The 27,941-nt window shown below is 41.8% G+C and overlaps 1 protein-coding gene across 1 annotated transcript in view; it reads left to right on the top strand.

Moving 5' to 3' along the window:
* Positions 1-3,687: 3,687 nt before the first annotated feature.
* The window catches only part of DPT (dermatopontin), a 32,475-nt gene continuing 8,221 nt past the window's right edge, over positions 3,688-27,941 (top strand). The window contains exons 1-2 of the mRNA XM_066340962.1: positions 3,688-4,011; positions 14,228-14,353. Coding sequence (XP_066197059.1) covers positions 3,713-4,011; positions 14,228-14,353 — 425 coding nt within the window. The 5' untranslated portion in view covers positions 3,688-3,712. The remainder of the gene's footprint in view (positions 4,012-14,227; positions 14,354-27,941) is intronic.

Below are 27,941 nucleotides of genomic sequence, written 5' to 3'. Positions count from 1 at the left end.
CTCATCCAAGCCACTGTGCTTTCTCAGAACTGCCAGCATCACACTGAGACAGTGTGCAATAAAATATGGAAAATATGTTCACAGTGTGTGACCTGAGTGATGCTATAAGCTGTCACGAAAAACACTTTCTTCTCACAGTGAAATGCCACGATGCAGTTCATTAGCTTGGAAGCAGACATATATTGCTGCTGCTCCTGGTATTGCTTCTGCCATACCTGTTTTGTGTACAGAGGATTTCAGGGCTCTATACTGCACATTCAGCCTCCTTCACCTGCCCAAAATGCAAAGCCTCACTTCTGGCCATAGTCCTGATTAATATGAGATGGAATCTCTCGTATGCATCTAAATGGTGAAGTGCTGTGGGATAACACCCTCATGTGCTCCTTCTGCCCTCAAAGTGGGGTAAAAACTGGCTACCCATGAGCCAGCCCCTTGCAGACACAGAAACTTAAGCAGCACAGATACTCCAATAAACCACATGGCACTACTTTCATGAAACTCAATTTCATAGACATGGATCTAGTTGTACCTGTCACTGACCAAGTCTGAATCTTCCCTTTTCTCATTGCAGCTCTAGCATCTTTGTGTTTGTGAAATAATAAATAAAGGTTTACCAATCTTTCTCCTATTTTAGTATAGAGCTTGTGTTGGCTACTTGTATTCGTTCAAATAATACTTCTGCATCTGTGATTTTAGTTCAGAGCACTGAAATTCTTTCTGCACTTCATGCCTATATCATGGCATGGCAAGAGAATACTGCAGCATTTCCTCTAATGGCTCCAAAGCACTAATAACACCAGCAGTACTAAGTAATGGTGCATCTAGTACCTTCAGTAGAAGAGAAACACAGAATAATTCAGGTTGGAAAGAGCATTCCTCTTTAGTCCAAACTGTGCTAAAAGTTGAGATAACTCCAAAGTTAGACCAGGGAGGCAGGGTATCAAGAATAATCACTTTCATCTGTCACCACTCAGCAGGAGAGAAATTAAATTTTTTGTGCAGTTTAAATGTAACTTTTCAAAGAGCTGATGAGGAAAAAATTACCATATGGTATAGATTCCACAGCAAGGAATTGATAATGAAAGATTTATCTTAGCATCTCATATTCACTACTTCTTTGACACTTCCTGCTTTTCCAAAGATTGGATATACAAGGCATGCAGCTGATATTTTTAAAGTCAAATTAAAGAGTAGGTAATTTCAGAGAGGGACTGATTTTTAAATATTAGGGTTTTCTTGCAGTACAAACTGTAGCAGAAGTCAACCAAAAACACCAAGCTGAAGATTAGTTTGCAGCTCTTCTAGCCACTGGCTTTTGAGATGTTGAGCTTGATTCAGTGGCCAGAAGAAAATAAGGCTGACCAGGACGTGTCTAAACTGCCACAACTGCTACAGGGAGCTGTTGTTCCACATCTGCTGTGTTCACTATCTTTCCCTCTACAGCAGCCAAGCCACCTCTTGATCACAGTGCAGCATGCAAGGGCCACGCTATCCACTAACTGGGACCAGGTAGGGTAGACCATATGTAAGAAGTGAAACCAGACACCTCAAAGCCTCACACACATGTCAAAGATAGGCAAAAGACTGGCCACTCTCCACAGAGCCTGCCTTCCACCTTCTCCTTCCTTCTTGCCTGTAATATTGTGGATTATGTAAGAACCTTATACAGCAATGACACACATGGTACTTATACAGGGTTATGTGAGGTGAAGATCATATGTATAGGATAACGTGGTTCTTCCTGCAAAAACTTCTTCCAGAATGCCTCTTAGGCATATACAGCAGTGTGCAGTACTCCCTGATGTGACTGTGCATTTAAGGAAGTAAGAAGGATAAGAAATGCATTATTGAATTAGCTGAAGAGCTCATGTGAGATTGTGCAGCTCATGTACTCTGGGCTCATCAGATAACTACAGGGGCTTTAAATTTTAAATTTCCACTCTCTTTAGACATCGGGTGTCCGTGTCCCCCACTGTTACCTGGAATCTAGAGGAGGGCTGCTCCAGGGAAAGGGCTCTTCTCTGCTGTTTCCCTTCCCTAGGCATCTGGGGCTGCTGCAGCTGGAGGTGAGGCACTGAGCCACACCAGCAGCTCTCACCTGCCTGGTGAGAGTGGATCTGCCCCAGCTGTGAGCACAGACAATGAGCTGCTGCTGCACTGTTTTGGAAAAGAGCCAACCACCACTTACAGTTTTGTTGAACAACGCTCTGTTACAAGAAAAGCTATTCGCTAAATGCACATCTGGCTGATGAGGCTAGAGGCAGTTTTGAGATCTGAGGTTTGTTAATAAATGCACCTGCCTCCTGGGATGGTTATGTTCCTGCAAAAAAAATTACCAGGCATGATGGGTTTGGAAATCCTAGGGAGGATCAAGTCCAGTTACCATCATTCAGTACCAGCAACAGAATAAAAGCTCATAAACTTTTTTTTTTCTTCTTTTCCTTTTCCTTTTTTCTGTGCATGGCCCAAATGTGGAAGAGAGGCAGTAAAAAAATTTGAGAAGAAGCTTGCAGGAAGAAAAGAGTCTGTGGATTTCACTAAAAGAGACAGAATCTGAAGCTGAAGCTGTTCCAAGGGTCACACATTTTATTAGTAACACAGCAGAGGCAACATAGGCATATATAGATTATGTTATATTGACTTTCTTATTTATTAAAACATGCTGAAGTCCCAGAGTTTTCTGTGGGTCAATTACACAGTTAAGCAAAGCACATAATTCCAGTCTTTCCTGAAGAGTGGGTTCCTGATAAAGAAATTGTCTAAGAACATTGCATAGAAACACTTTCCAAGTGGCAAGTCAGGTTTTGAATTTGCAACACAGCAGTTCCTCAGCAGCAGCCTTGTGTTCCTGGCTCAGGATAAAATCAAGGTAGCTTCAAGGCCCTTGCTCAAAGATTTCAGCAGCTTATGGTCATGCATGAAGCTTTTCTCCTGTGCTTATGTGCTCATGTGCTTATTTCTTGCTTATGTGCTTTATCCTCAAATCAAAACATCTGCCAAGTCCATAATTTCACAGATCTCACACACAGTCATAGCAAAATCATTTCTGCTTGGAGGAAGCCAATGCCCTACTTCTCAGGGTGGGCTGTTTCCATGCCAAGGCAGAGTCTCAGTCATTTGGGCTCCACCTTCCCTCCAACTAAACCAATCCAAAATTTCTAAAGGAGTTTTTTCAACAAGAGCAGTGAATTCCCTCACCTTGCCCAATTCCCCTCTTTCTAGGAACTGGCAGAATGATGAGACATGCATTTAGGAAAAAGAGGATGGTCTCACACACACACACACACACACAGAGGATCACATTTTATTGCCTGTTACTAATGATGGAAAATGGCAACTTCAAATAGAGCTTTGATTTCAAATAAAGTAATTTTCAAATTTTACTGGTGTCTTGGGGATGAAAGTGAGATGTCTGGGACAGTTGTACTTTGACATGTAGCTTGCTGTGTACAGTAGCTCTGCCGTAAATGATCACAGATGGTTTGTGGTGGTGGGAAGACCCTGCTCTTAGGGACTGCAGCCTTACTGTATTTGCAGAATTCCACCTTAAAAGTAATTGGATGTCTCTGTAGCTCAGAGAAGGTTTGTTAAGCAATGACACACTGCACTTGGATCTGAAAACATAACATCTGGAAGCCAAATGTTAGAGGCAATATAAAAGGGCCAGCCCAACAAACCAGAGGGGCACTTCTAAGCCAGGAACATCTTCAGGATGGACATTTTCCTTCTCTGTGTGTTCCTGCCTCTGGTGACTGTGGCATGGGGCCAGTACAGTGACTATTACTATGGCCCCTATAATTATGGAGATAACGATGAATGGGTCAATGTGTACCGGCAAGGTTTCAACTTCCAGTGCCCACATGGGCAGGTGATCGTGGCCGTCAGGAGTGTCTTCAGCAAGAAGGAGGGCAATGACAGACTGTGGAACTATGCCTGCATGCCAGCATCCCAGAGCCTGGGGGAGCCGACAGAGTGCTGGTGGGAAGAGATCAACAGGGCGGGAACTGAATGGTAGGATAACCCCAACCATCCCTGGAGGGCACAGCCCTGATAACCCCCGGGAATGCAGGCCTTGATACTGTGGTCAGAGCAATGCAAATGCATATGAATGTCATGATAACCAACAGGCTTCACTGCCTTAGGACTCATTAATCACAATGCATGGGAGCTGATCAGCATCACATTTGTCTTCTCTGTAGCAATCTTTTGCTGGAGGGTGTCAGTGTGTTTTACAAATGTGTCCTTTGGTCACTCACAGCCTCAGCTGTGGAGTGGTTCAGTCTTACTATTGTTTCAATTACAAGGAAAATGAGGCGAGCACCTGTGAATGAGGAGAGCATAAAGCCCCTCTTGAAAAGTCACATTGAATCAGTGACTAAACTGGGAAACAAATTGCAAAACTCCTCACTCCATCCTCATGCTCGTATCACTAGAAAAAATAATCTCTGTATTGCACTAGCTCTTTGCATTGTGTTTTTGTTGCTAAGCTTTTTGGCTTAGACAAATGTTGTTTTCTAGTTGTGCTGTTATTACAGGAGACAAAATTCCACATTAACAAGCAATGATGCTGGCATATATATCTGCATTGTGATAGCAGAAGATCATGTTAATTCCCTAATACCTTCAGTTTGCTTGAATGTTACATCTTCCATCAGCCTTGGATGCAAAGTTGATCACATTATGTGGCCACAATAATTTCTGGAAATATGTATAGTATTAAATATTTGGGCAGAATACCCAGTATTTAATTTTTGTTGTTGTTGTTGTTTTAATGAAATAGGAAACAGAGTTTTGGACAGCTCTGGGATTGAAATATTCTTTGGACAGAATGAAATGCATACAGGAATGAGTATTTTCAAATACTTGAAATGGATTTATTCCAGAAATTGCAATGTGATTTTTTTGAATTTTGTTGTATGGGAATAGGTTAACAATGAAATGTAAAGTTTCTGCTTTTTAAATGATTCAAAATTTGTTCTGGATTGTACATACTCTTTCATTTACCATGTGACACATGCCTATGGCTGATGCAATTGCTAAAGGAAAAAACGGTTGACCCTATGTTTAATTTTGGAATAAGAATTGAAAAAAAAGGGGGAGAGATGCAAAAGAGGAAGAAAGAACACATTGTGATAATTCTGGATGATTTCTCCATTTCTTATATATTGATGCAATTTCTATTTATTGCACAGTAATTTTGAATTAGACATTTCTTTTGTTCAAAATAAACTTATTATTCTCTTTCTAAAAATCCTTGGCAGCAATTGCTTAAGTTCACTTCTCACAAACAGGATACTGTATAAGTCTATATAGAACAGTTTCTTCTGCTATGTAACTATTCACCATCGTGCTCTGTATGCTTAGCATGATATATCCACAGTGTATTATCTGATTCTTGTTTCCTTCACCTTTTTAAAAAATTTTTCACTTTGTCCTATTTGTTGCATACTTTTTTTCCTATAGCAAACCTTATATTATCTCCAAATGTATTTCTTTTTCAACCCCTCTTTAACTGCTTATCTTTGTTTCTCTCCCTTTATTATACTAGTTTTTTGAGTTATTTTAGTATTTCTTCACTAGTTCACCTTTCCAGTCCAACATCCTTACATCTGCCTGCCCACTCTGCATAATCTACTTTCCCTCTCTCCCTCTCTCCCTTCCTTCCTTCCTTCCTTCCTTCCTTCCTTCCTTCCTTCCTTCCTTCCTTCCTTCCTTCCTTCCTTCCTTCCTTCCTTCCTTCCTTCCTTCCTTCCTTCCTTCCTTCCTTCCTTCCTTCCTTCCTTATTAGGGAGCACGTATCTTTTGCAAAGGTTAACTTGTGCTCCTAGTTACTTGGGCCATTTCCATAAATCCTAGCTAGCTGTGCCTGATTGGATTCTGCAGTTTTCAGTTTTCTACCCCCAGGGATGAGTTGTATCAGGATACAGTTGTATCTACAGTGCTTCATGGAGAGAGGCTTGCAGTACACCAGCACACCATTGGTCATGCCAACACTGCTTCCCACAACCCCACAGTCTCATCCCAGAGTGGAGTGAAAGTGTTGGCCAGTGTAATCTCAAATTAACGTGACAGGGGATCTTGGAGAATCCTGCCTTCTGTCTTGGCATTCTTACTTCTCATAGGTGCCTCTCTTCCCTCTCACACCCACCTCAGGGCTATTTGGACCCATCCCCAATTCTAAAAAATTCACTCAATAATCAATGGGATCACAAATATGAGTCACCATTCGTACCAATAGCTCCTGTCTGGCCAGCTCTCTTCCCTGCTGATATCCCAACAAACCAATCTGTTGGTGAGCAATAAATCATTCTCATGTCAGTTGACACAGCACTCTGCTGGACTTGCTGGTTCACCTCCCATCCTTATAGGATGGACTAAAATATTCCTTCTTCAGCTCTATCTCACAGAGTATTTTGTCTCACCTTGCACTCCACATCCAGGGATATTCAATTGCTTTTACCACCAGTAACTACAAGTCTGCCAAGTTTTTGCTAAAATTTTGCAGAACCATTTAGGTCAGAAAAGACTTGAAATCATTGAGTCCAATCTATGATGGAACACCACCAGGTCAACTGAGTGCCACATCTGGTCTGTCCTTAAACACTTCCAGATGGTTCCAGGGATGGTGAACTCCACCACCTATCCAAGCTGTGAGCTGCCAGCTTTTCCAGGAGGATGCTGTGGGAGCCAGTGTTGAAGGCTGCTACTCTGCTGCAGCTGAAGCTTTTTATTCTTTGCCCTACCTTCACTGAGCAATGAGAACAAGTTTGCTGCATCGTTTTGTAGAATCTCTTTTACTTAATACTAGGTAGCAGCTATGCCTTTCCCTCAGCCACACACACCTTCACCCATGCTTTTGATTTCAGGGTTAACACGTCTCCATTCTTCTAGTTCTCCTCTGGAGGTTTTATACTCTGACACTCCTAAGCAAGCATTGATCACACTTACAGCATTTCTCTGAATCCCCTTTAGTTTCTCATCCAGAACCCGAGTCAGAAAATCTAGTCTGGCAGAAACACACACAAAAAAAAAAATAACCTTTGACAAATTATGCTTATGGCATTTCAAATTTCAGAAGGTGATTTTCAAATTACCATTCCTGACTGCTGCACAGCTGCCTAGTAGAGACAAATTCAAGAGATGTTTCTTTAGAAAAGAAAATAAATAAAGAAAAGCTTAAGAGAGAAAATGAAGAGGGAATAGAAAAGAGAGAAGGAAGAGTCTCCAGATCATTATTTTCTTTGGTCTTCAGTATTTGGGGCAAAATGACAGAAATGGATGGGGGGACCATAGGTATAGGAGAGTTGGGAGCAAGAGGGAACCACTGGCAGGGCTTCCTGGTAAGTTTTCTTCCTTCACTAACACTAGGGATTATACAGACTTAGACAACCAAACCATAAAACTTCGAATCTTCCAGATATGAAAAAACTATTCAACAGAAAGAGTACAATGACGGGGATCCACATCATGCCTAATAATGCTTAGTTTATGACCTTTACATACTTCCAGGGTCAATGGAGAGAACAGGTGCTCTAAAAACTCTCTGGGGCACTCCATCTCTTTCACAAGCAGACTCATGAAGACCAATCCCTTCTGACCACTACCTAGAATTACCAAGTGGCATTTCAGAATATATCTATGATGCTTCACTGTATAAATGCACTGAAGTTAATCATATATGTCCATACTTCTGAAGATATTAAGTGCATTTGTGTTTTGCTGAAAGGACATGAGAAGTTTTTGAACCTGTTACAAGACTCAAAGGGGAAATTGTGGCAATAGATTAGATCAGATGGTCAGGAATGCCTTCTCAGCCTCATTCATCTGTGAATATGTTTAAAATCAAGTACATGTACAAATCTGTTTCAAGACCTTACTCCTTCAGGGTAAGATTAACTATCTGCTGACCAAGATGATATTCAACAGAGAGAGCAACTGGGAACAAGAGTAAGTCCCTGGATCATTTGGAAATACTCATGTCTGGAGTAAGGAAACGTCTCCAGAGTGTGTCTTGATTCCATAGTCCTTCTACTCATTTTTATGCTGCAGCTTCTCAAAGAATCCTGTCTTTTCAGGGAGCACAATTTTTATGTTCTCATCCCCATTTGTACGGGAGAAATTTTGACCTTGTTTAAATATCTCACTGCGTAAGGTCTGAGTGATTGAGGGTGAGACTGTTCTTTGCTGCTTTATTGAATACCACGGAGTTGTCTCTGGAGACCAGTCTCTGAACAAGGTTTTAAGAAAGACTATTTTCTTGCCTGAAAACTGTCGTACAAAAAGACAGCATTCACACAAACAAAGGAGCAAAATCTTGCAAGTGGAGACAAGCAACTCTTCCCTCCAGGAAAATATGTTTGGTTTACATCACATGATATAGATGAAACGATGCTATATTCTCAATATACTCCCTGTTAGCTGTAAAGCAAAAAGGAGAAGCATTTCCAGCCAACAGCTGGAATAAATAAATAAACTCCATGTTTATTGACTCTTTTCCTTGTTTACAATTCTGAGAAAGTGTTTAGATGGGACTTGGAAAAAACAGATATCTAGATTCTCCCTCCCTACTCCCATTTTCTTTCTCCTTTGCCCACAAACTAGGTGCAAAGACAGACTACTGAGCAAAGGATCCTCCTGTTTAGGCTCTGGCAACACACCTTGGTACAGCACTAGGAACTACTTTTGTTTCCAATCTCTGACCAATCCCAAATTTCAAATCTGCGGCTGTATTACCCAAATCCAACAATCCAGCTGCTCTTTGAAAGTGTTCCCACTTGTACTATCTACAGAAACAAGTTAATTTTCTTCAGAGTCCTAAGTTTATGTTAAAGAACTAGTGCTGCAAGTCCATTTAGCACAGCTGCAGTGGACTGAGTCCAGTGGGAGCATCTGAGGAGAAGAGGAATCTTTCTGTAGAAAAGGAGGCGTCATCAGCTACTGTCAGGAAGAAATCACCAGGGTGAAAAGGGTCTTGCCTTCCCCTGGCCAGGGAGAAAAAAGCAGGTCATACTGAATGAAAGAAAATATTGCTGAAGATGTTACTGAAGTTGCCTTTAGCATGTGGAAGTCATAACAACGTATCTCAGCACCCCATAACAGATAGGGAAGACTCCTTTTGTAGAATTTTGGAGACTGACATGGCCTAATCAAACACATAAAAGTTGTTCCCTCTGTGTGGGTGCCAGAGTTGCAAGTGTCCCGAGCCTGCCCTCAGCCTCTTATGTTTCCCCATTCACCTGTAACAGACTGACCTTTGAATTAGCTCTCATCATGCAATTAATCCAATTACACAGAGAGAGGACACTCCACAAAGATAACTCAGGAGAGCAGTATAGGGCCTCCCCCCCGCAGGAATGACAATGGGATGACACTCTCAGGTTACCCTGTTCTTAGGAACAAACCACCCTCAATGCAGCATGACCCAGGGGCTGAGTGAGCTATGAGTCAGCCTCTGCATGTTTCCAGACAGCTTCAGAAAACACCATCCCAGTCAGTGCAGCAGAAATTCAGGCTTCCCTGGGCAGATTTGTAGTGAGCAGGCTTCCTGTTTGAGTTCTCATCCTCCAGATAAGATGATGCTGATGTACCTGAGGAACAGGGGGCCTCAGAGGGAAGTTTACCACACAGCACCAGAATTACATGGGGCAAAACACTCTGGGGCTTTGCTTAGCTAAAAGCAAAATTAAGATGCAAGTATAAGTACAAAGTGTCACCAAAACTGATTCCATTGCTCAAAAAATTCTATTGTTGTAAGCAATATTTCTATTGTTTGGCAGACAACTGTTGAGCCAATGAGGAACATGCTTGGCTGCTGAGGTTGTTACTGATGTTTGTAAATAATGTGGCACAATTTAAGAGATCTAACAGGTGAAACAGGTCATGCACAGATCCAAAATTCGCATATGCATTTTGGGTGAGTTTGTTTCACACGAGCTCTTTTTGGTCTCACAGATAAAAGCTCACCATTGAGGAACAAAAGCAGTTCTGAACTGAGCTAAATCTTTAACATGGATGCATGCCTTGATTGCTTACCATGGCAGAACTCAGCTGTACAACAGTCATTAACCAGTTCAGAAGAAGATTTGGCAGAGGAGAGGCTTTCCACAGGAATCACAGTAGGCCAGGAAAGTCTCCAATGCCACGTCTCTGTTACTACACAGAACTCCTCCCAGAATAAGGCTTTCTATGGAACACTGTGGTCATTTCCCACACCTGTACCCAAGGCAAGGGCAACTTCCCATCCAAGAGCCGCTGATCTTCACGACCAATCTTCTCACTCCCCCACTACCACACAGCTCACCTCCTCTTCTGCCAGTAGCAGATCCAAAAGGCTTCTTCACACTTTGCAACTTGAGCCAACTAGAAGAAGAAAACCTATCCACTGCCAAGTTTAATCCCACACAGTCCCAGCCAGTTTCTCACGTTCTTCTGCATTCACCTTGTAAGAGGCATTTTCCGCTCTTCTTAGCAATGTCAAGATTTCAGTAGTGAGGAGAACCCAGATACATTAACTCTGAATGCTGAACTACCCTTTATAGTAAAAGTGCTAAAGAGTGGGTCTTGTGAAAAAAAAAGAGCATTGTTTTGGCTTGGCTATAAATCAAAGCTCCTGAATCACTAGTTTTCATTCACCTATTTGCTTCAGGATTTGCTAAGAAAAGAGTAGTGAATTCAACAAAGGAGGAAAACATTCCAAAATATTAAGTGTTGTTTTCAGATTAGTGCATAGAGCAACTGACTGAAAAGGTGCTTTGGGGAGGGGTTGTTTGTTTCCCTTAAAGAATCATTTTCTGCTCGTAGGAAAGTGGCCAGCTGGGAAAAGGAAGGAGAAAGAAGTATTTTATATGAGCTCACAAATAACCACTCAAAGTTCTGAGAGCATTTCTTCATTTTTGAAGGAGTATCTGGATTTTACTTGAAAACTAGAAATATTAAGGCAAAAAAAAAAAATCTTACATTATCTCAAAGCCAAAGAAAAGTACTTCAACATCACTATTATCTTACTTTTGCTGAACCTAATACTGATCTTGAATAACAGATTACAGGATCTTGTGTATGAGATAGAAGCTAGGAGAGACAAGTGAACATGAGCTTTGATGCATATTTCAAATTTTCTTGGAATTATGTTAAAACATTACTTATGTCCAGAAATACTTTCCATCTAAGAAACTTATTTTTAAGACAATACCAATTGTATTTTTTAATCAAACTTACAGTGAAAAGATAGAGTCAGAATCACAAATAACCACACCATCCTAAAATCTGATACCCAAATATGAGTGCACGTAAACAAGTGTTATGCTAGCTAGGGTTGTTTCTCAATTCACTACAGAGAGAAGTGTCCATGAGCGGCATGTCTTTCAAAATTAATCTTTCCATCACAACTGGACTATATTAGTAGAAAATAATGTGACAAGAAAATAAAAACTGTTGTAGACAAAAGCAGTGGGGAAGAGGACAGGACTTTCCAGACTGAATGTGAGCAGGTGGGAAAGGAAAAGAAGGAAGAACTTCCCACAAAGACAAGTATGAGCAGGAATATCAGGTGCTGGTCAGTGGGGATGGGAAATTGCAGGGCAGTTTTGAGCTTCTGAGAGGAAGTGCAAAGGAAATGGAGAAACAAAGTGCTCCTAACTTTGCACCTATGCAAAAGAGAGAGAAAAATCTCCCAGGGACATGAGGATTTGAGCAGTGCAAATGCAGGTAACTCAGAAAGGTGAGAGATGGAAAGTTTGTTGCTATTTTACAGTTTAATGCTTGTGGTAAATGTAATGGATAAATTCGTGTATCAAAGATTTGGTCTATTAAAAAGCTACTCCAGGGCATCTCTGAGATTCCAAGACCTGTGGTGCAAGCTGCGAAACCACAACATTTGCAGCAGAAATAACATAGCCCGACTGGAGATAGCCCATTCATCAGGGATGGGCCTCCAGTTCACAGCTGCTCAACATCTGATATAAATCTCGATAGGGGATTCGAGATGATCAAATCAGCACCCCAAAGATAAGACCCGGGAAGACTATCAACGCCTTTTCATACTTACGGGAACCCCTTTCAAGTCCTCTCTTGGAAATAAAGAGATACATGAATATTTGGACTTTCAATGGACTTAGCCTCAGGACAAATAAGCCATATAAAAAACCCTACACTGGACCTAGTGTGTGTGGCTGAGGTTGGATAGTACCGTTGTTACTGTCACTCTGCCCACCCAGCATTCGATCGATGTCTGAATTTATTGCGGCTTTTTAATTGGTTTTTTAAAATTTGCTAAATAAATTCTGTTATTTTGAATTGGCTTCTTACCATTTATAACAATGCTCATATTGCAACAGGTACAACAAATCCCTATATTGCTGTGTATCAATCATTCTGCCATCAGGATAACACCAATCATCTGCAGCTATCCAATATGTTTACACAGAGTCTTAGCCATACGTTCCTATGGCCTATGTGCCAAAAATCAGAACAACTTCCTATCAAAGTCCTGCTGAAATCCTCTGAATGAAAGCCAGACTGCCACGCTTGGTGTGATACCATGGCAACTCAGAGTCCCCATCAGGACTGAACGCTGAAGGACCTTGAAAGAGTCTCACAAAACACAAGTACGAGTGGCTCCATCAGCGTGGGAGATACAGGGACACAAACAAATGTAAATATTCTTGTCTGAACAACAGAAAGCAGGGGAAGAGACAAAGAAGAGAGCCTTGGGTTCAAAAGTGGACGCCAAAAACTAGGCAGGGAAATTCATCACTGAATTAGTCAAAATTGATCAGTTTTTCAGCTTTTGCACACAAACACTTCAGCCTCACGCTGTCTTTGCAAGCACTAACACCCCTGAGGACAAGGGAATGACTTTCCAAACTCCAAACTGCTCTAGATGATGTGTTTTCCCTTCTGGGAACTTCAGGTCGTTAAAATTAATCATGAGGCCATGGAATAAAACTAAGGGAGATTTTTGGTATTTGTTAATCATACAGTTACTTCTGAAAGTGTCTTTCGGATATATCATTGTAATTGATTTTATGAAATCACAGAGAAAGTTTGCTGCAAATTTTCCCTGATGAAAGGAAAAGAAAGTAAAGGAAAAAGGATGGAAGAAACGGCATTCCTGTAACTTTCACCATAGGGAAACAACCAGCTGCTTGAGAGCATGAGCACTCAATAGCTGAGCTCCTTGTCCTTAGTCTCCAAGAAGCAAGCTATTCAAACTGACTACCACTTGAATTACTTTGGGTATCAGTGTTAAGGTGCTGTAGGGTGTGAAAACAGAGGCATGCATGCCTTGAAACCATGTCTACTCTACCTCAAGGCTGTGATTCTTATGTATGATAGAACTACACAGAACGCATGAGAAAGCAGATTTTTCTTTTAGAAATCCAGTCATAAAATTTATGTGAGTCTTAAAATTGCATAACATTTTAATAGCAGTTTTTCTCATTATCAAATAATGATTTTATAATAAGCCAAAACGTTTTTAGTTAGGAACCCTTTCTCCTAGAAACAGTTGTGAAAGAAAACAATTAAAGAGGTTAATGAATTTATTTTATAAAATAGCTTCTCAAGTGTGGGTTTTCTTGTTGTTGTTGTTGTTGGTTTGGGGGTTGTTTGTTTGGGGGGGGGTTGGTTTTCATTTGTTTATTTCTTTCTTTCCTTTTGTTTTTTGGTTTTGGTGTGTTTTTTTTTTTTTTTTTTTTTTTTTTTTTTTTTTTTTTTTTTTTTTTTGTTTGTTTGTTTTTTTTCCGTGTGTTTTTTTTAGTTTGGTTTGGTTTTTTTGGTTTTGTTTGTTTGTTTGGGGTTTTTTTGCAGTGGAGAAGTAGTTGAAAAGGCTGGTTCAATAATGCCCAAATCCTCTAACACCAACAGTCATAGACAAAAGTATTAATGGGCTATTTTGAAGTCGGTCTCATGATTTGTAAACAGTTGAGAATACCAACACCTGAACAATCTTCTTTCCTGGTTAGCATACTAGAATGATTGAATACTTCAGCCTGATTGAATAGTTTTGAGTGCAACACTTTATCACATTGGTTAACAACTGCTGCTTTCTTACAGAAAATAGTTACTCTATACACAGCAAGTGCAAACAGTGCTTCTCAGCACAAAGTCAAACCCTTAACTTGCACTCTATATCAAAAATGTTAATGCTCTTTTGAGAAATGCTTGAAACTATCCAGGAATCTAATACCGTGTTTACCTTGTGTGTTCTCTCCTTTCCCCTCGTTATTAGGTATCAGACCTGCTCAAACAATGGGCTGGTGGCTGGTTTCCAGAGTCAGTACTTTCCATCTGTGCTGGACCGTGAATGGCAATTTTACTGCTGCCGCTATAGCCGGAGGTGCCCGTACTCCTGCTGGTGAGTTCAGTCACGCACCAAACCTGCCAGCCTCTTTTCCCCAGCAAGTCCCTGTAAATGTCTTTGGCTGCTTGACCCGTCAGAAACCTTGTTTGAAAAAGAGTTATCTGTGTTTCATGGAGCTAAGCATGTTACAGGATTCTTAAGAATCCTGTCTGTTACAGGATTCTTAAGAATCCAAGGGTAAGGGAAGAAAATAAGGCCGCAGATACATGGAACAGCACAAGGCAGTAGCTGGCCCTCAATGGACAGGTCTGGGGATCAGCATCAGCCTAGCTGTGCTGGAAACCACAACAGAAGTCTCCAAAGTGGAATGATATTTTCCCAACATAAATCCAGCAGATTTACTGGAGTAGGAGGATCCCTGTGCTACACATTTGTGCCACAATGAATTACAAGAGTGAACTTAGACCACTTACCTCAGAAAATGTTAGCAGTGCATACAACTATGCTTCCTCTTCTGATTTGTTAAAAAAATATGGATATTGATCTAATACCAATATCCATCTATGACGGACAAAGACTCTCTAACAGTTTGAAGTTAGAAAGTGTATGTTTATTACGACGCCGGGCAGCGTGAGGGATAGCTCCCAAATACACACGCGCAATTTACAGATGATCACAGGGTCTTTTTATGTACAAAAGTGTTGAATACCCAAAACACAAATGCATATTCATGACTCTGGTCCATCCCATTCCCCGCTTCGTATGGTAATTAGCCAAAAAGCAATTAAGCATGCGTAGTTTGTTCTTTGAAATGGGTCCGTGGTCCTTTTTAGGGGGTGGGGTCTCAAAATGATGAAGTAAGATGCGTCTTCCTCGCTTTGCCTTTTTAACCTTTTAGTGTTGGTGACACCTGGATCCTGTTTTCTCAAGACTATCTGATTTATGATCACACTGTGTTCTTGGAGTCTATTGATTAAGTTGACAGGTCTCCTGATTTATCGGTTCCTTAAATCCGGCTTATGTTAAAAAAAAGGAAGTTTCAATGTAAAAGGGGAGTCTACGTCAGCAATGTCTAGTTTAACTAAAGTCCTTTATTCTTCAAAATGTAAAGGGAAGTCTACGTCAGCAAGTCCACATCTACTTTAACTAAAGTCCTTAATTCTTTAAAATTAATATCTCACTTCCAAAACTGTTTAAAGATTGAAGTCAAAATGAGCTACTGATTATAAACCCAAAAGAAAAGGGTGGTCTCAGTAGAGTATCATAACTGTGAATTTGAAATGGGTCCCTGCTCAGGGAGGTGATACTAAAAACCCTCTGTGACCCCCATCCCCTAGCTAGGCCCTGGATCTAGAGAGCCAGCCAGATCATTTAGAGGGAAATTGTCTGCTCAGTGAGCCTCCCAGTTTTGATTCCTCTGTAAGATAGATGTCCACCTCTAACATCAAGAAGAAAAGAAGGGTAATCATAGTAGGTGACCCCCTTCTGAGGGGAACAGAGGGCCCCATATGCCACCTGGATTCATCCCACAGGGAAGTCTCCCTAGAGCTGCCTCCCTACAGCCTAGGTACAAAATATCAAGGAAAGATTTTCTTGGCTCATTCAGCCCTCTGATTATTACCCACTGCTGATACACCAGGCTGGCAGTAATGAGAACAAAAAGAGGAGTATCAAGGTGATTAAAAAGGAATTTAGGGTCAAGTGGTTGATAAGACAGGGACCCAGGTAGTTTACTGCTCAGTCCCTTTGGTGGCACAGAAGAATGATGAAAGAAAGAGGAGAACTCACATCATTAACAAGTGGCTTAAGGGTTGGTGTCATGGACAAAATTTTGGATTTTGTCATGAGGCAACTTTTGATCAGGAGGCAACTTTTATGGCATCTGCTGTGTTGGAACCAGATGGGATACATCTCTCTGTTAAGAGTAGAAGGTTCTTAGCTCATGAACTGGCAGACCTCATTGAGGGGGCTTTAAATTAGGCTTGAAGGGGCAAGGGGATGCAGCTGGGCTGCCTGGAAGCAGGCCCAAGGGTGGTAAGCCTGAGTCAGGGGTGAAATCAGTAGCCCAGCCAAGGTATACAGCTGATGTATACAATGCATGTAGCATGGGTAACAAACAGGAAGAGCTGGAGGTCACAGTGCAGCAGCAAAGCTGTGATGTAGCCACCATCATGGAAACGTGGTGGGATGACTCACACAGCCAGAGCAATGCATTCGATGGCTACAAGCTCTTCAGAAGAGACAGGAGAGGGAGAAGAGGTGGAGGAGTGGCCCTTTATACTAAAAAGGCTTTTGACACCATGGGTATTGAAACTACTGAAGATGGAGTTGAGTGCCTGTGGGTAAGGATTAAGGGAAAAGGCAACAAGGCTGACATCCTCCTGGAAGTCTGTTATCATCCACCCAACCAGGAGGAAGAGGTGGTCAACTTATTCTACAAGCAGCTGGAGAATGTTTCAGGATCATCAGCCCTTGTTCTTGTAGGCGACTTCAACCTGCCAGACATCTGCTGGGAATTTAACGCAGCAGAAAAGAGGCAGTGCAGGAAATTTCTAGAGTGTATGGATGACAACTTTTTGTCACAGCTGGTGGGTGAGCCCACCAGGGGAGGGGCTATGTTAGATCTGTTGTTCGCAAACCAAGATGGGCTGGTGGGAGATGTGGTGGTTGGAGGCTGCTTGGGGCACAATGATGATGAAATTATAGAGTTCTTGATATTTGGTAAAATCAGGGAGAACACCAATAAGACTCTTACATTGGATTTCCAGAGGGCAAACTTCAGCCTATTTGAGAGACTTATTCAAAGAGTTCCTTGGGAAGCAGCCCTTAAAAACAAAGGAGTTCAGGAAAGCTGGGTGTACTCCAAAACAGAGATTTTAAGGGCACAGGAACAGACTGTCCCTGTGTGCTGAAAGATGAGTCGTCAAGGTAAATGTCCAGCCTGGATGGGAAAGGAGGTTTTGGAGGAACTTAGGAATAAAAAGAGGATGTGTCACTTTAGGAAGGAGGGTCAGGTTCCCTCAGGAAGTATTTAAGGGGGATGCTAGAGAATGTAGGAAAAAAATTAGGGAGGCCAAAGCTCAGTTTGAACTTAAAATGGTGACTTCTGTAAAGGATAATAAAAAAATGTTTCTACAAATATATTAATGGTAAAAGGAAAAGTAAGACCAACCTTTGTTCTCTGTCAGAGAAGGGAGGGAACTTAGTAACTACAGATGAGGAAAAGGCAGAAGTGCTTCTTTGCCTCAGTCTTTAGTGGGAAGATGGCTTGTCCTCAGGACAGCTATCCTTGTGGGTTAGTAGATGGTATCAGGGAGCAGTCAGGAGGCTCCTCTAGCCAGGAGGAGGCAGTCAGAGAACTGCTGAGGTGCTTGGATGTTTATAAATCTGTGGGCCCAGATGGGATCCATCCCAGGGTGATGAGGGAGCTGGCAGCTGAGTTTGTGAAACCGCTCTCCATCATTTACCAACAGTCCTGGTTCCCTGGTGAGGTTCTGGATGATTGGAAACTGGCCAATGTGACACCCATCCATAAAAAGGGTGGAAAGGAGGATCCCACTAATTATAGACCAGTCAGCCTGACCTCAGTGCCCAGCAAGATTATGGAACAGATCATCCTGAGTGTCATCACAGAGCACCTCCAGGATGGCCAGGGCCTCAGGCCCAGCCAGCACGGGTTTAGAAGAGGTAGGTCATGTTTGACCAACCTGATCTCCTTTTATGTCCAGGTGACCCACCTGGTGGGTGCAGGAAGGGCTGTGGATGTTGTCTATGTGGACTTCAGCAAGGCCTTTAACACTGTCTCCCACAGCACACTCCTGGAAAAGCTGGGAGCCCATGGCTTGGACAGGAGCACTCTTGGCTGGGCTAGGAACTGGCTGGATGGCCGGGCCCAGAGAGTGGTGGTGAACAGTGCTGCATCCAGCTGGGGACAGTCACCAGTGGTGTCCCTCAGGGGTCTGTGCTGGGACCGTCCTGTTCAATATTTTCATTGATGACATGGATGAGGGAGAGTATTGAGTAAATTATATTATTTTCTTTAGTGAATTTGCAGGTGACACTAAGCCGGGAGCATGTGTCAATCTGCTGGAAGGTAGAAGGACTCTGCAGAGAGACTTGAAGCAGCTGGATGGATGGGCAGAGTCCAACAAGATGAAGTTTAATCAGTCCAAGTGCAGAGCCCTGCACTTTGGCCACAATAACCCCCCTGCAGCGTTATAGGCTGGGGATGGTGTGGCTGGACAGTGCCCAGGAGGAAAGGGACTGTGAGCACTGGTGACAGCAGCTGAACATGAGCCAGCAGTGTGCCCTGGTGGCCAGGAAGGCCAATGGCATCCTGGCCTGGGTCAGGAATGGTGTGTCCAGCAGGAGCAGGGAGGTCATTCTTCCCCTGTACTGGGCACTGGTGAGGCCACACCTCGAGTGCTGTGTCCAGCTCTGGCCCCTCAGTTCAGGGAGGATGTTGAGATGCTTGAGGACATCCAGAGGAGGCACCGAGCCTGGTGAGGGGCTTGGAACACAAACCCTGTGAGGAACGACTGAGGGAGCTGGGGGTGTTCAGCCTGGAGAAAAGGAGACTCAGAGGTGACCTTATCACTCTCTACAAGTCCCTGAAGGTGGCTGTAGCCAGCTGGGGGTTGGTCTCTTTCTCCAGGCAGCGGCTGACAGAACGAGAGGACACAGTCTCAGGCTGCATCAAGGGAAATATAGGTTGGATATTAGGAAGAAGTTTTTTACTGAAGGAGTGATTAAATACTGGAATAGTCTGCCCAGGGAGGTGTGGAGTCACCATCCCTGGATGTGTTTTAAAAGAGACTGGATGTGGCAGTCAATGCCATGATTTAGTTGAGGTGTTAGGGCTGGGTTGGACTCGATGATCTTGAAGGTCTCTTCCAACCTACACATTCTGTGATTCTGTGACTGGTGCTGGCAACTTAATGGAGACTGTGGAAAAATGAGCTATGCATCCCAAGCTTGCCAGTTTCTCTAGAACACACAACAGGTGTGGTTTTTCTAAAGAGGCAGCTCATATTGCTCCTGACCATTCTGCTCAAGTACAAGTGAACTCATAAATTTATGGTCCATTATAATTTGATGTTACATTCAGCTTAAATTTAGCTATTTTCAGTGATACAAAGGATAACCTGCCTGCATTAAAAAAAAAAAAAAAAAGTAGAGGGAGAAAAAAGTAAAAAGAAAAAAGTAAACCTGTGCTTGAATCTTTTTTCCAGACCTCATCTTTGAAGGAAGTTTCCCACTGGGATGCATACAAACTGTTTATGTGCCTGTTGGTCTTACTTGGCTGGCTGGCTATTGGCCAAAAACAACAGTACTGCCTTGTTTTTTAATCCTTCAGTCTCCTTGCAGCCAGGAGGAAAAGAAATGTTTTTATTATTATTTAATGCCTTTAAATTACAGGAACTCTGTAACAAAGTCTTTGAACATTCTTTTGAACACTCTTCTACCTCCTTTTCAGCAGATATTGCCTATGGATGTTCCCTATATTTATTTACATACCTGTTTATTTGCATACCTGCCCAGGCTCTTCCCTCTGAGGCAAACTTACTCAGACTGTTAAGCAGTTCTTCCAATCTCTTGTACTCTAACATTGCATACATTTTCAGAGAGAGAACAGAAATATCTGACTTTTTTTTGTTATTGTTGACAGTTCTGCTTCCCTCAGATGTTGTCTTGACAACTGGGAACAGCTTTACAAATTGGCATTATTCAGAGTAAAGCAATTCCTAATGTAAGTGTTTGGGGTTACTGAAGTCTTTAGTTTTCATCTCAGCTGCACAGAGACTCCTTTACTGCCCTTCTATTTCCAACAGTGAAAAGTCTCCATTTCTTGTTCGGAAAAGACAGTCTTATCTATTTCCTCTGCAGTTCCATGCAGAAAAGGCAGCATTTCAAAAGCAGGTGAAGCATTTTTCCCTCTAAGCAGGGTAGAAATCCTATGTACTCCCATCCTTCTGGGAGGGGAGAGCTGTAAAACTGGTGGGAAGCTGTGTCACCTGGCTTGTGAAAAGCTTCTGGTGAATAGTTTGTGATTATGGGTTCATTAAAAAAAAAAAAATCTGCCTTTAGATTAACAAGGTGTATGTAGATAAGCTCTTGCCACACACAGTTATCCAAATTAGGATGTTAGGATCTGGAGGGACAGACAACTAGATGGGTTAAAATATGGTGGCATAACAGGTTCAGAGGGCAGTGGTTAAAGAGTGAGAAACTGCCTGGGTGCCTGTCCTGCTTAATATCTCTATCAATGACCTTGAGGAGGCAACAGAGCACACACTGGCCAAGTTTGCATATGACACCAAACTGGGGGGTGCAGCTGACACGCTTGAGGGCAGGACTGCCAGCTCAGTGGGATGTAAAGAAAACTGCTTCTTCTATGAGGACAGTTTGCCGGTTGAGGCTCCTTGGAGGCTTTCAAGACTGAACCAAATAAAAGGTGGGAAGGCTGGTCTGACCTTGTTTGGAGCTGAGGGCTGTAGCAGAGGCTTTTTGAAGTCCCTTTCCATCAGAGTTATCCTGGGGTTCCACACTGGAGTACGTTTTTACTGGAGGACCCACACTGTGCAGATAAAGTGCCTTCTCCAAAACAGTGGTCTGTTTTCTATCATCTTCTAGGAATGGTTTCTTTTCTGGTTTACCCTCCTTCCCTGCCTAGTACAATGTACTAGTACTCTGGTTGTTATGGTAACATATAACCAACATGAACTCCACCAGGGTAGTGTGAAACCCCATGCTTTGGACTCACTTTTACTCTGAAGTCACAGATGTGACTTGTCTGAATTGTGAATTGTTAAATTTCAGCATACAGAACCCAAATTTCCTATCCCCTAAGCTCAGGGATCTCACTCACAACCTAATTTTCACTGGTGTTTACAAGTTATTGTCACAATACCTTGTTCACACATCACACTTCTGGTCTGTATCTCGCACTGGTCAAGATGCATTTGACAGAATGTTTTCCAAACAAACTGCAATGTAGTTCTGGGCTACTATGAGTAAGACCTCACATTGTATACGCATGTAAGGCATAACAAAAATGTGTGTGTGTAGTGTATCATTTATTGCATTTTCTGCCCCAAACTATCCAGGAACTCATTGTAAATAAAGTAACTGTGGAGAAATAGCAATCAACATGCTGCTGACTCCTATTTTTTGGTTGAAGAGGCTTATTTTCGTGCAAAGGCTTCTTTTAGTATATGACTATGTGGAAAAGCAAGAGACCAGGAAATTATTCAATGATTGGTGGTCTTTTGTGGGTCATACATTACACATGAAAATCCACATTCAAAGAAATTCTATGCTGTAGAATTTCTCAGCAGTCTTGACTTTAATGTGCTATGTATCCTGAAGGATGAAACCAGACGTGGGCAGAAATGCATTTTTAGGAAAACTGACAATATTGAGGTGTGATGAAATTCTGTTTCAAATTAGCTCTCACCTTGGGTATTTGATTTCTTCCTCTTCCAGTTGTCTCCATACAGTCCTCTCTGGTAAATATAAAAGTAGTAAAATAGCTGATCCTTATACATGGTTTCTCTTGTTTCTTTTGCTTCAGGACTACATTCCTCCTGAAGTGACATGACCCTGTAATGAATAAAGATAGGTTTTTCTTATGTGTATGAGCCATGCAACTGATTTGTTAGAATTTGCCCTGATTTTTACACCTAGAATATCCCTGTGTTTTTGGAAAACTGCTAGTATTTATTTGAAAACTAATTTATAACACGACCATGCTGACTGAAACCAACACTTTCCTTTCTCTTTGCTTAATAGAATGACTGAAATCAAATACATGCAGAAGGACTTTATTTGTTACTATTTATATCCCTACTCTTTGAACCCAGTAGTTCTCTTTTACAGCTCATCTTCTCACCTTTAATTCCCTGTTTACTGCTGCAGTAAGCTCATATTGAAAATACATTTACTAATCTTTTCAAGTCTCATAGATTTGCACTTGCTTTGTAAATTTTTTTACAAGTACTTAATTTCCTTCTTCATCATGCCAAGAATTGTCATGGATTCTGCACATTTCTAACATACTGAAAATAATTAACATTCCTCACAGGAGACAGAAAAGCTCTCTTTACCTGTCTAGGGAATTCTACCACAGTAAAATAAACTACGTGCTGATTTGTACCATAAAGGAAACAAATCTATCACAGATGCAGAGACAGTGTTATTAAGCGGTCCCATTAGAGCTCCGATTTTTCTCTTTGCCAGGAAATGAAAGCTTGACTCCATACTCTGAAAAGCAAACACGTCACAGAGCAGCCCCAAGTCTGCACAGACTGTTTATAACTGTTTCCCTTCTCCAAACAACGAGCAGTTTAAACGCCAAAAGGTCTGTCTGGAGCTGTTGGCTGTTCTCTGTCATGGTGACACTGTCCAGGCAACAATTACATTTTCCAAGAGTTATGGGGTTTAAAGTACTTGTTTGTTTTCCTGACTCAACCTGCCACACAAGACATATTGAAAATGATGTGATCCTATGCAGGTTTCTCAGAGATAACCAGTAGCAGTGATACTAATCCAAGCGGTGAACTCAGAATAGATGTTGTGGAAACATGCAGTTCTAGACAACTCAATTCCCCTCCCAGCTTTTTCCATTTTTACAAGGTATTCAACTGTTAAAGGGGGGTTGATTTTTTTTTAAAATTATATCACCCTTCAAATACAACCTTACAGTTCACTCTGCATTACTTCTTCCAGAGACATTTTAGGAGAAACACATATGATCTGACATTGGAAATCTGGTCAAGTTATTTTGGACATATCTTTCTTCAGGAACAGGCACAAGTTGCCTTGAGCTCTCTGCTGCTGCATGTTCCTGCATTGCATGAGCTGGTGCAGGCCTGGAAGAACTGTGCTCCAGCTGTGCCAAGCTCGTGGCTCCTCAGCCCCAGGATGGCTTGTGGCTGTCTCGTCTTAGATAGACAGGTATCTGCCAGGGAAGACTGGAATTTCCCTTGAAATGTAAGCCCCCTCTCCTCCCCTTTTCCAAATTATTAAAAATTTGCAATTAAAAGGCTGTCAGGCAAAGATTTTGGGAATAGGTAGAGCAGTTCTTTACTAGGGATATAAAAAAATACAAATGTTGTAGTACAGAAGAATAAGCAAACAAACAAACAAGAAATCCTAGAAAACCATGACAGAGTCAGAAATACAACCTGACACCCTCTTGGTCAGGGTGTTGGAAACAGTCCAAAGTAAGCCCTCCTGGAGTGGCAGATGTGATCCTGTTGGAAACAGAGATGGTCCTGTGGAGAAAAGGGTCCAGAGATGGGTCCAGTCTTCCTTTGGGAGTCCCACGGGAACACTGGATGTCTGGTGACACTTGTGGCTCCTTTTTATCTAGGTGGAAATGGTTTGGCTCCTCCTCCCTGGGTGGAGCATCTCCCAATGGAATGATGTAATGTGTCATGTCACTGGTGAGCTTTAATGGCCCATTAACAGACGATATCCCCGATAGAGGTAGTGGAAGAATGAACAGAGATACGCAACACTGACCCATCTGAGCAGAGATAAGCAACAGTGACCCACCCGGTTTTTAACAGCTGGCTTCTTATCAGAGAAGGCAGTTAACCCCTCCCTAAAGAGATTAAAAAAAAAAAATAAAAATCAGACTATCCCCAGCAGCGTTTGGGCTACCTCTTTGAGTTAAGTACTCTTAAGTATCCAGCACTTGGTCTCCTTGGTAACCTATGGGTAAAAAATTCTTTAGAGTGAAAAAGGGACAAACCTAACCCCCAACAGTGCCCTTCGGTGCATCACAGTGGGAACACAGCAGCAGCGATGTGTCTGTGAATCTACGGGCTCATAGCCTGGAGCCTGGACTCAATCACAGAACACATGACATGGCCACACAAGAGAACTTCCCATCTGTAGAGGAGCTCCAGGACCTCCAGTTCCCTGGCAGCCTGGCAATCTGGGATCTGTACTCAGAGCAGTTGCCAAAATTGCTGTAGACAGCTTACTAGGACCTTCTTTGGCTTTTCAGCATAGGATGCATTTTTTAAAGCAGATGACCTCTGTCTTCCAGCTGGAGAAAGAGCTGAAATTGATTAAAGGGCATATAATCTTCATGTTCATTGAATGTAACTTGTAGGCTTGTGGCTCTTGAAAAAAAATTCTTCTTTAGGAAAGACATATTCTTGAAGCATTTGTAAACAACTGCTGAAAGTAAGGCCATTTGGGGGATACTCCTTGTCGTCAAATGTCAGAAAGTTAATGCCAAGGTTTATGTTTTCCTCTTCAAATGGAAGAGCTCTTTCTTTTGGCTGTGGCATTGCTAGAGGAAGAGTTCAACAACAAAGAGGGAAACGAAGGTTAAAGGGAAGCCATTCATCTTGGTAGCAACTGTAGTTGCACAAGAAGTGAACACTGTAGTTGCACAATAAGTGAACATTCCAAAACCACGTATTTATTATCAGGGAATTAGTATATTCCACAACTGGCGCCAGAAACTCTTCTACCACTGACAATCTCTCATATTTAAAAAGTCTCATTTCTTTTGTCTGCTTGGTATCTGAAAGCAACACATACCCACAGTTCTCATTTATTTCTTTAATAAGCAGGCTGTACTAAGGCCGTTGGTGTGACTTGATCTTCTTATTGGTAAATAATAGACTCATGATAACTATTTCCAAAGTTAATTGTTAAAAAAGTGCCATGGATCACTGTAGATTATAACAAAACATCCTTTTCAGTGCTAAATGAGTAACACTGTGTTTCCTATTAATATCTACCATAGCAATTCTTCACCATGGAAAATAAACAACGCAGCTGTTTTCAGATTAAAATAAAAACAACAGTAACCCTGGTAAAGATTTAATGCCTTTTTTTCAATACATGTCCTACCCTGAGCAAGATTTATAGGATTATAGTAAAATACATTGGAAAAACATGTGGATGTTTGGAGCAATGTAAACCACTGAAAAGATAAACCATTCCACATCAACTCTATTCTAGCTAAAAATGCCATTATGAAAATACCTTTTTCTGCCAACTTTTCCTGCTGTCTCACACCCATGCCAAACTACTTACTCCCCTTATCATGAGATCTCCTTTCCCAGTCTTTAACACAGAACTACCTTTTTTCTCCTCCCTCAACAATGCCACTGGTGATTCAAGTCTCCTGTGCCCAAAATATTATCCAGAAACAGATTTGAAAAGCTGAACCAGAGCTACTGTTTTCTGTATTTTCTTGCAAACAGATCATACAGACTGAAAAGACTACCACTTTTTGAAGGTCTCACAATGCTCTTTTCTCCCCTACAAGTCTTTCCCCAAATTTAACACCTGTGTGTGTATCTGGGTTTAATAAACAATTCCACCAAACACACCCTGCTGGCCCCTGCCCCTCAGCGTCTGTTTGGCACCAAATTACTCAATGTCTGGAGGCCACAATCGCTATAACACATCTTCTCACAGCTGCTTTTGCCAGCCTGTTTCCTAAAGCTCCCTGTCACCTATGCCCTTAGGCACCACAGCACCCCAGCTTGGTCATACAACACCCCAAACAGCAACAGCAACAGCAACTTTGGGCACTTGGCAATTCCCAAGCTTCTCACTGCTCCCCTAGCCCAATTCTCTTTGCTATGAGTTCAATTCCAGAAGTGCTTACAGGTCACTGTGTGTGCTATGGGTGGCTTTTCCCAAATGAAAAGCCCATGGGCAGGCAAATCCTCACTAAACTGGAGCAAAAAGTGTCTCACACTTGTTTCATGACTCCTCTCAGGTACAAACCACACATTGCCACACGTGGCTTACAATTGCTACCATGTTTGGAAATAAATTATGTGTCTGTAGGGCCATGGTAGGTGGTTCATGAGTTGATATGCACTTTGTATTCGTTAGTGAGTTAAACATTTTAACATTTTCAGTTAAGTACTTGATAATAAGGGTTCAGAACAAGCTACAGCAAAATCTGAGGGAACCGCTGTCCTGTGCCAGGCAGACCACTTTGGGAAGATCCTCAACGGCTGTCTTAAATGACCTTTCTCCCATTCATGGTGAGAAAACCACATACTGACTATCCCTATGCATTAAACACTAGGACATCTCTAAGCACAGACACATTTTGAGTGAATTACCCTCAGGATTCAAAAAATGGAGATACTAGAAAAGGAATGGGACACACCACAGGGCTCTGCTACATAGACAAACAATTGCATTTCCTTCTAAAGGACATAGTGTAAGCCAGACAACCTTGAAATGCAGGAACTTAGAGGAACAGTTTCAGAAATGAGTACAGTAATCATCAAAGAGAAATTAATTAGACAGATCACATTAGACTCGTGAACTTAAACACTGCTGTCATAGAACTATTTATAATTTTTCTCTCCAGAAGAAAAGAGTCAATAGGCATCTGCCTATGAAACAAGATACACTTCAGAGCAGCTCAAGTCCCCAAATAGTTTATTTTTGGTAATTGCATATATTTGCTTTTTGAAAATTTCTTAGCAGAGGAGCCTTAAGGGGCTGCATGGCAATGTAGAGAAGTTAATAGAGAGGGAGGGGAAGATGACAGCAGTCAGAAAGAAAAGAGAAGGAAGCTAAATAAAGATTCCCACTGCACTTTAGAATAGCACTGCAAAAGATCTGTGAGACCATGGCAATTCAGAAGTTTGTATTCAGGTTTGCTTTTCAACTGAGTGGTCCGTGAAAGAAGTTCAAAGAAGTGACTCTCAGTTCTGTTTCTGAGTAGAGCAAAAAGCAGCTTTTTAACCTGGTGTTGTGCACAATCTCATTTGCCCAGCACATATTCCTGGTCAAGATTACAGAACATTTTCCTTGCTGAGTGCCAAACAGATGTTATGAAACATATTTGGTAGAACATATAAAAATCCATGTCTTAGTGGTTTCTCATAATAATAGCTAAACAAAGTGTCAAAACCTGGAGTTGATGGAAGAATGCAAAATTAAATGCAGGCTCATAGCTGTCTTCATTTTTAAAACCTTCTATGACCCTGCATTTTCTGAAGATGCGCTACCAGACACTCAGGCTTCAAATTAGCAAACTAAATATGGGGACTCTCCTCTGGCTGAGTGGGAAGTGTTCATGGTTTCTTCTCTTTCTCCTGGTCTACAGCACCCGTCTGCATGACCTGTGAAATACTGCTGTTATTTCTTACCAATAGCAGAGCACCACAAGGGCTTTGCACATCCATGTGTCCTTGGTCAGAAGTTAGACAACAGACACCGTGACCAGGCCTGATCTGCTTCCTAAACACACTCTGGGATGAGTGTCCTTGTTCTATAACTCAGAATCTGTGTGATTATTGTCATGGCCAAAGGACAGGAACCATGAGAACAAGATATATTCAAAGAAGTTGAGGTCCTTATAAGGTCATGTTGAGTCTCATATGCAGACACATTTTTCATTTGTCAAGGAAAAATGATTTGTGAGGAATGATGTTCCAACTGAATCATCTTTCATATTCAAAAGCTGAATATAACCTTGAAAGCAACATAATAGCCCAGAGTACCTCAGTTTTCAGGTATACTTTCCGCTTCTGAGTTCCCCAATAGGTTTGGGCTCCAAATACACCCAAAGCGCCTCATAAAAACTCAAACTCATTCCAATAACTGTATTCCTAGTGACTAAAATATTTAAGCCTGTGCT

Source organism: Sylvia atricapilla, chromosome 2 (genome assembly GCF_009819655.1).
Source record: "Sylvia atricapilla isolate bSylAtr1 chromosome 2, bSylAtr1.pri, whole genome shotgun sequence".
NCBI lineage: Eukaryota > Metazoa > Chordata > Aves > Passeriformes > Sylviidae > Sylvia > Sylvia atricapilla.
The sequence above is the reverse complement of the archived record's forward strand: the minus strand, read 5'-3'. Positions and strand labels throughout refer to the sequence as shown.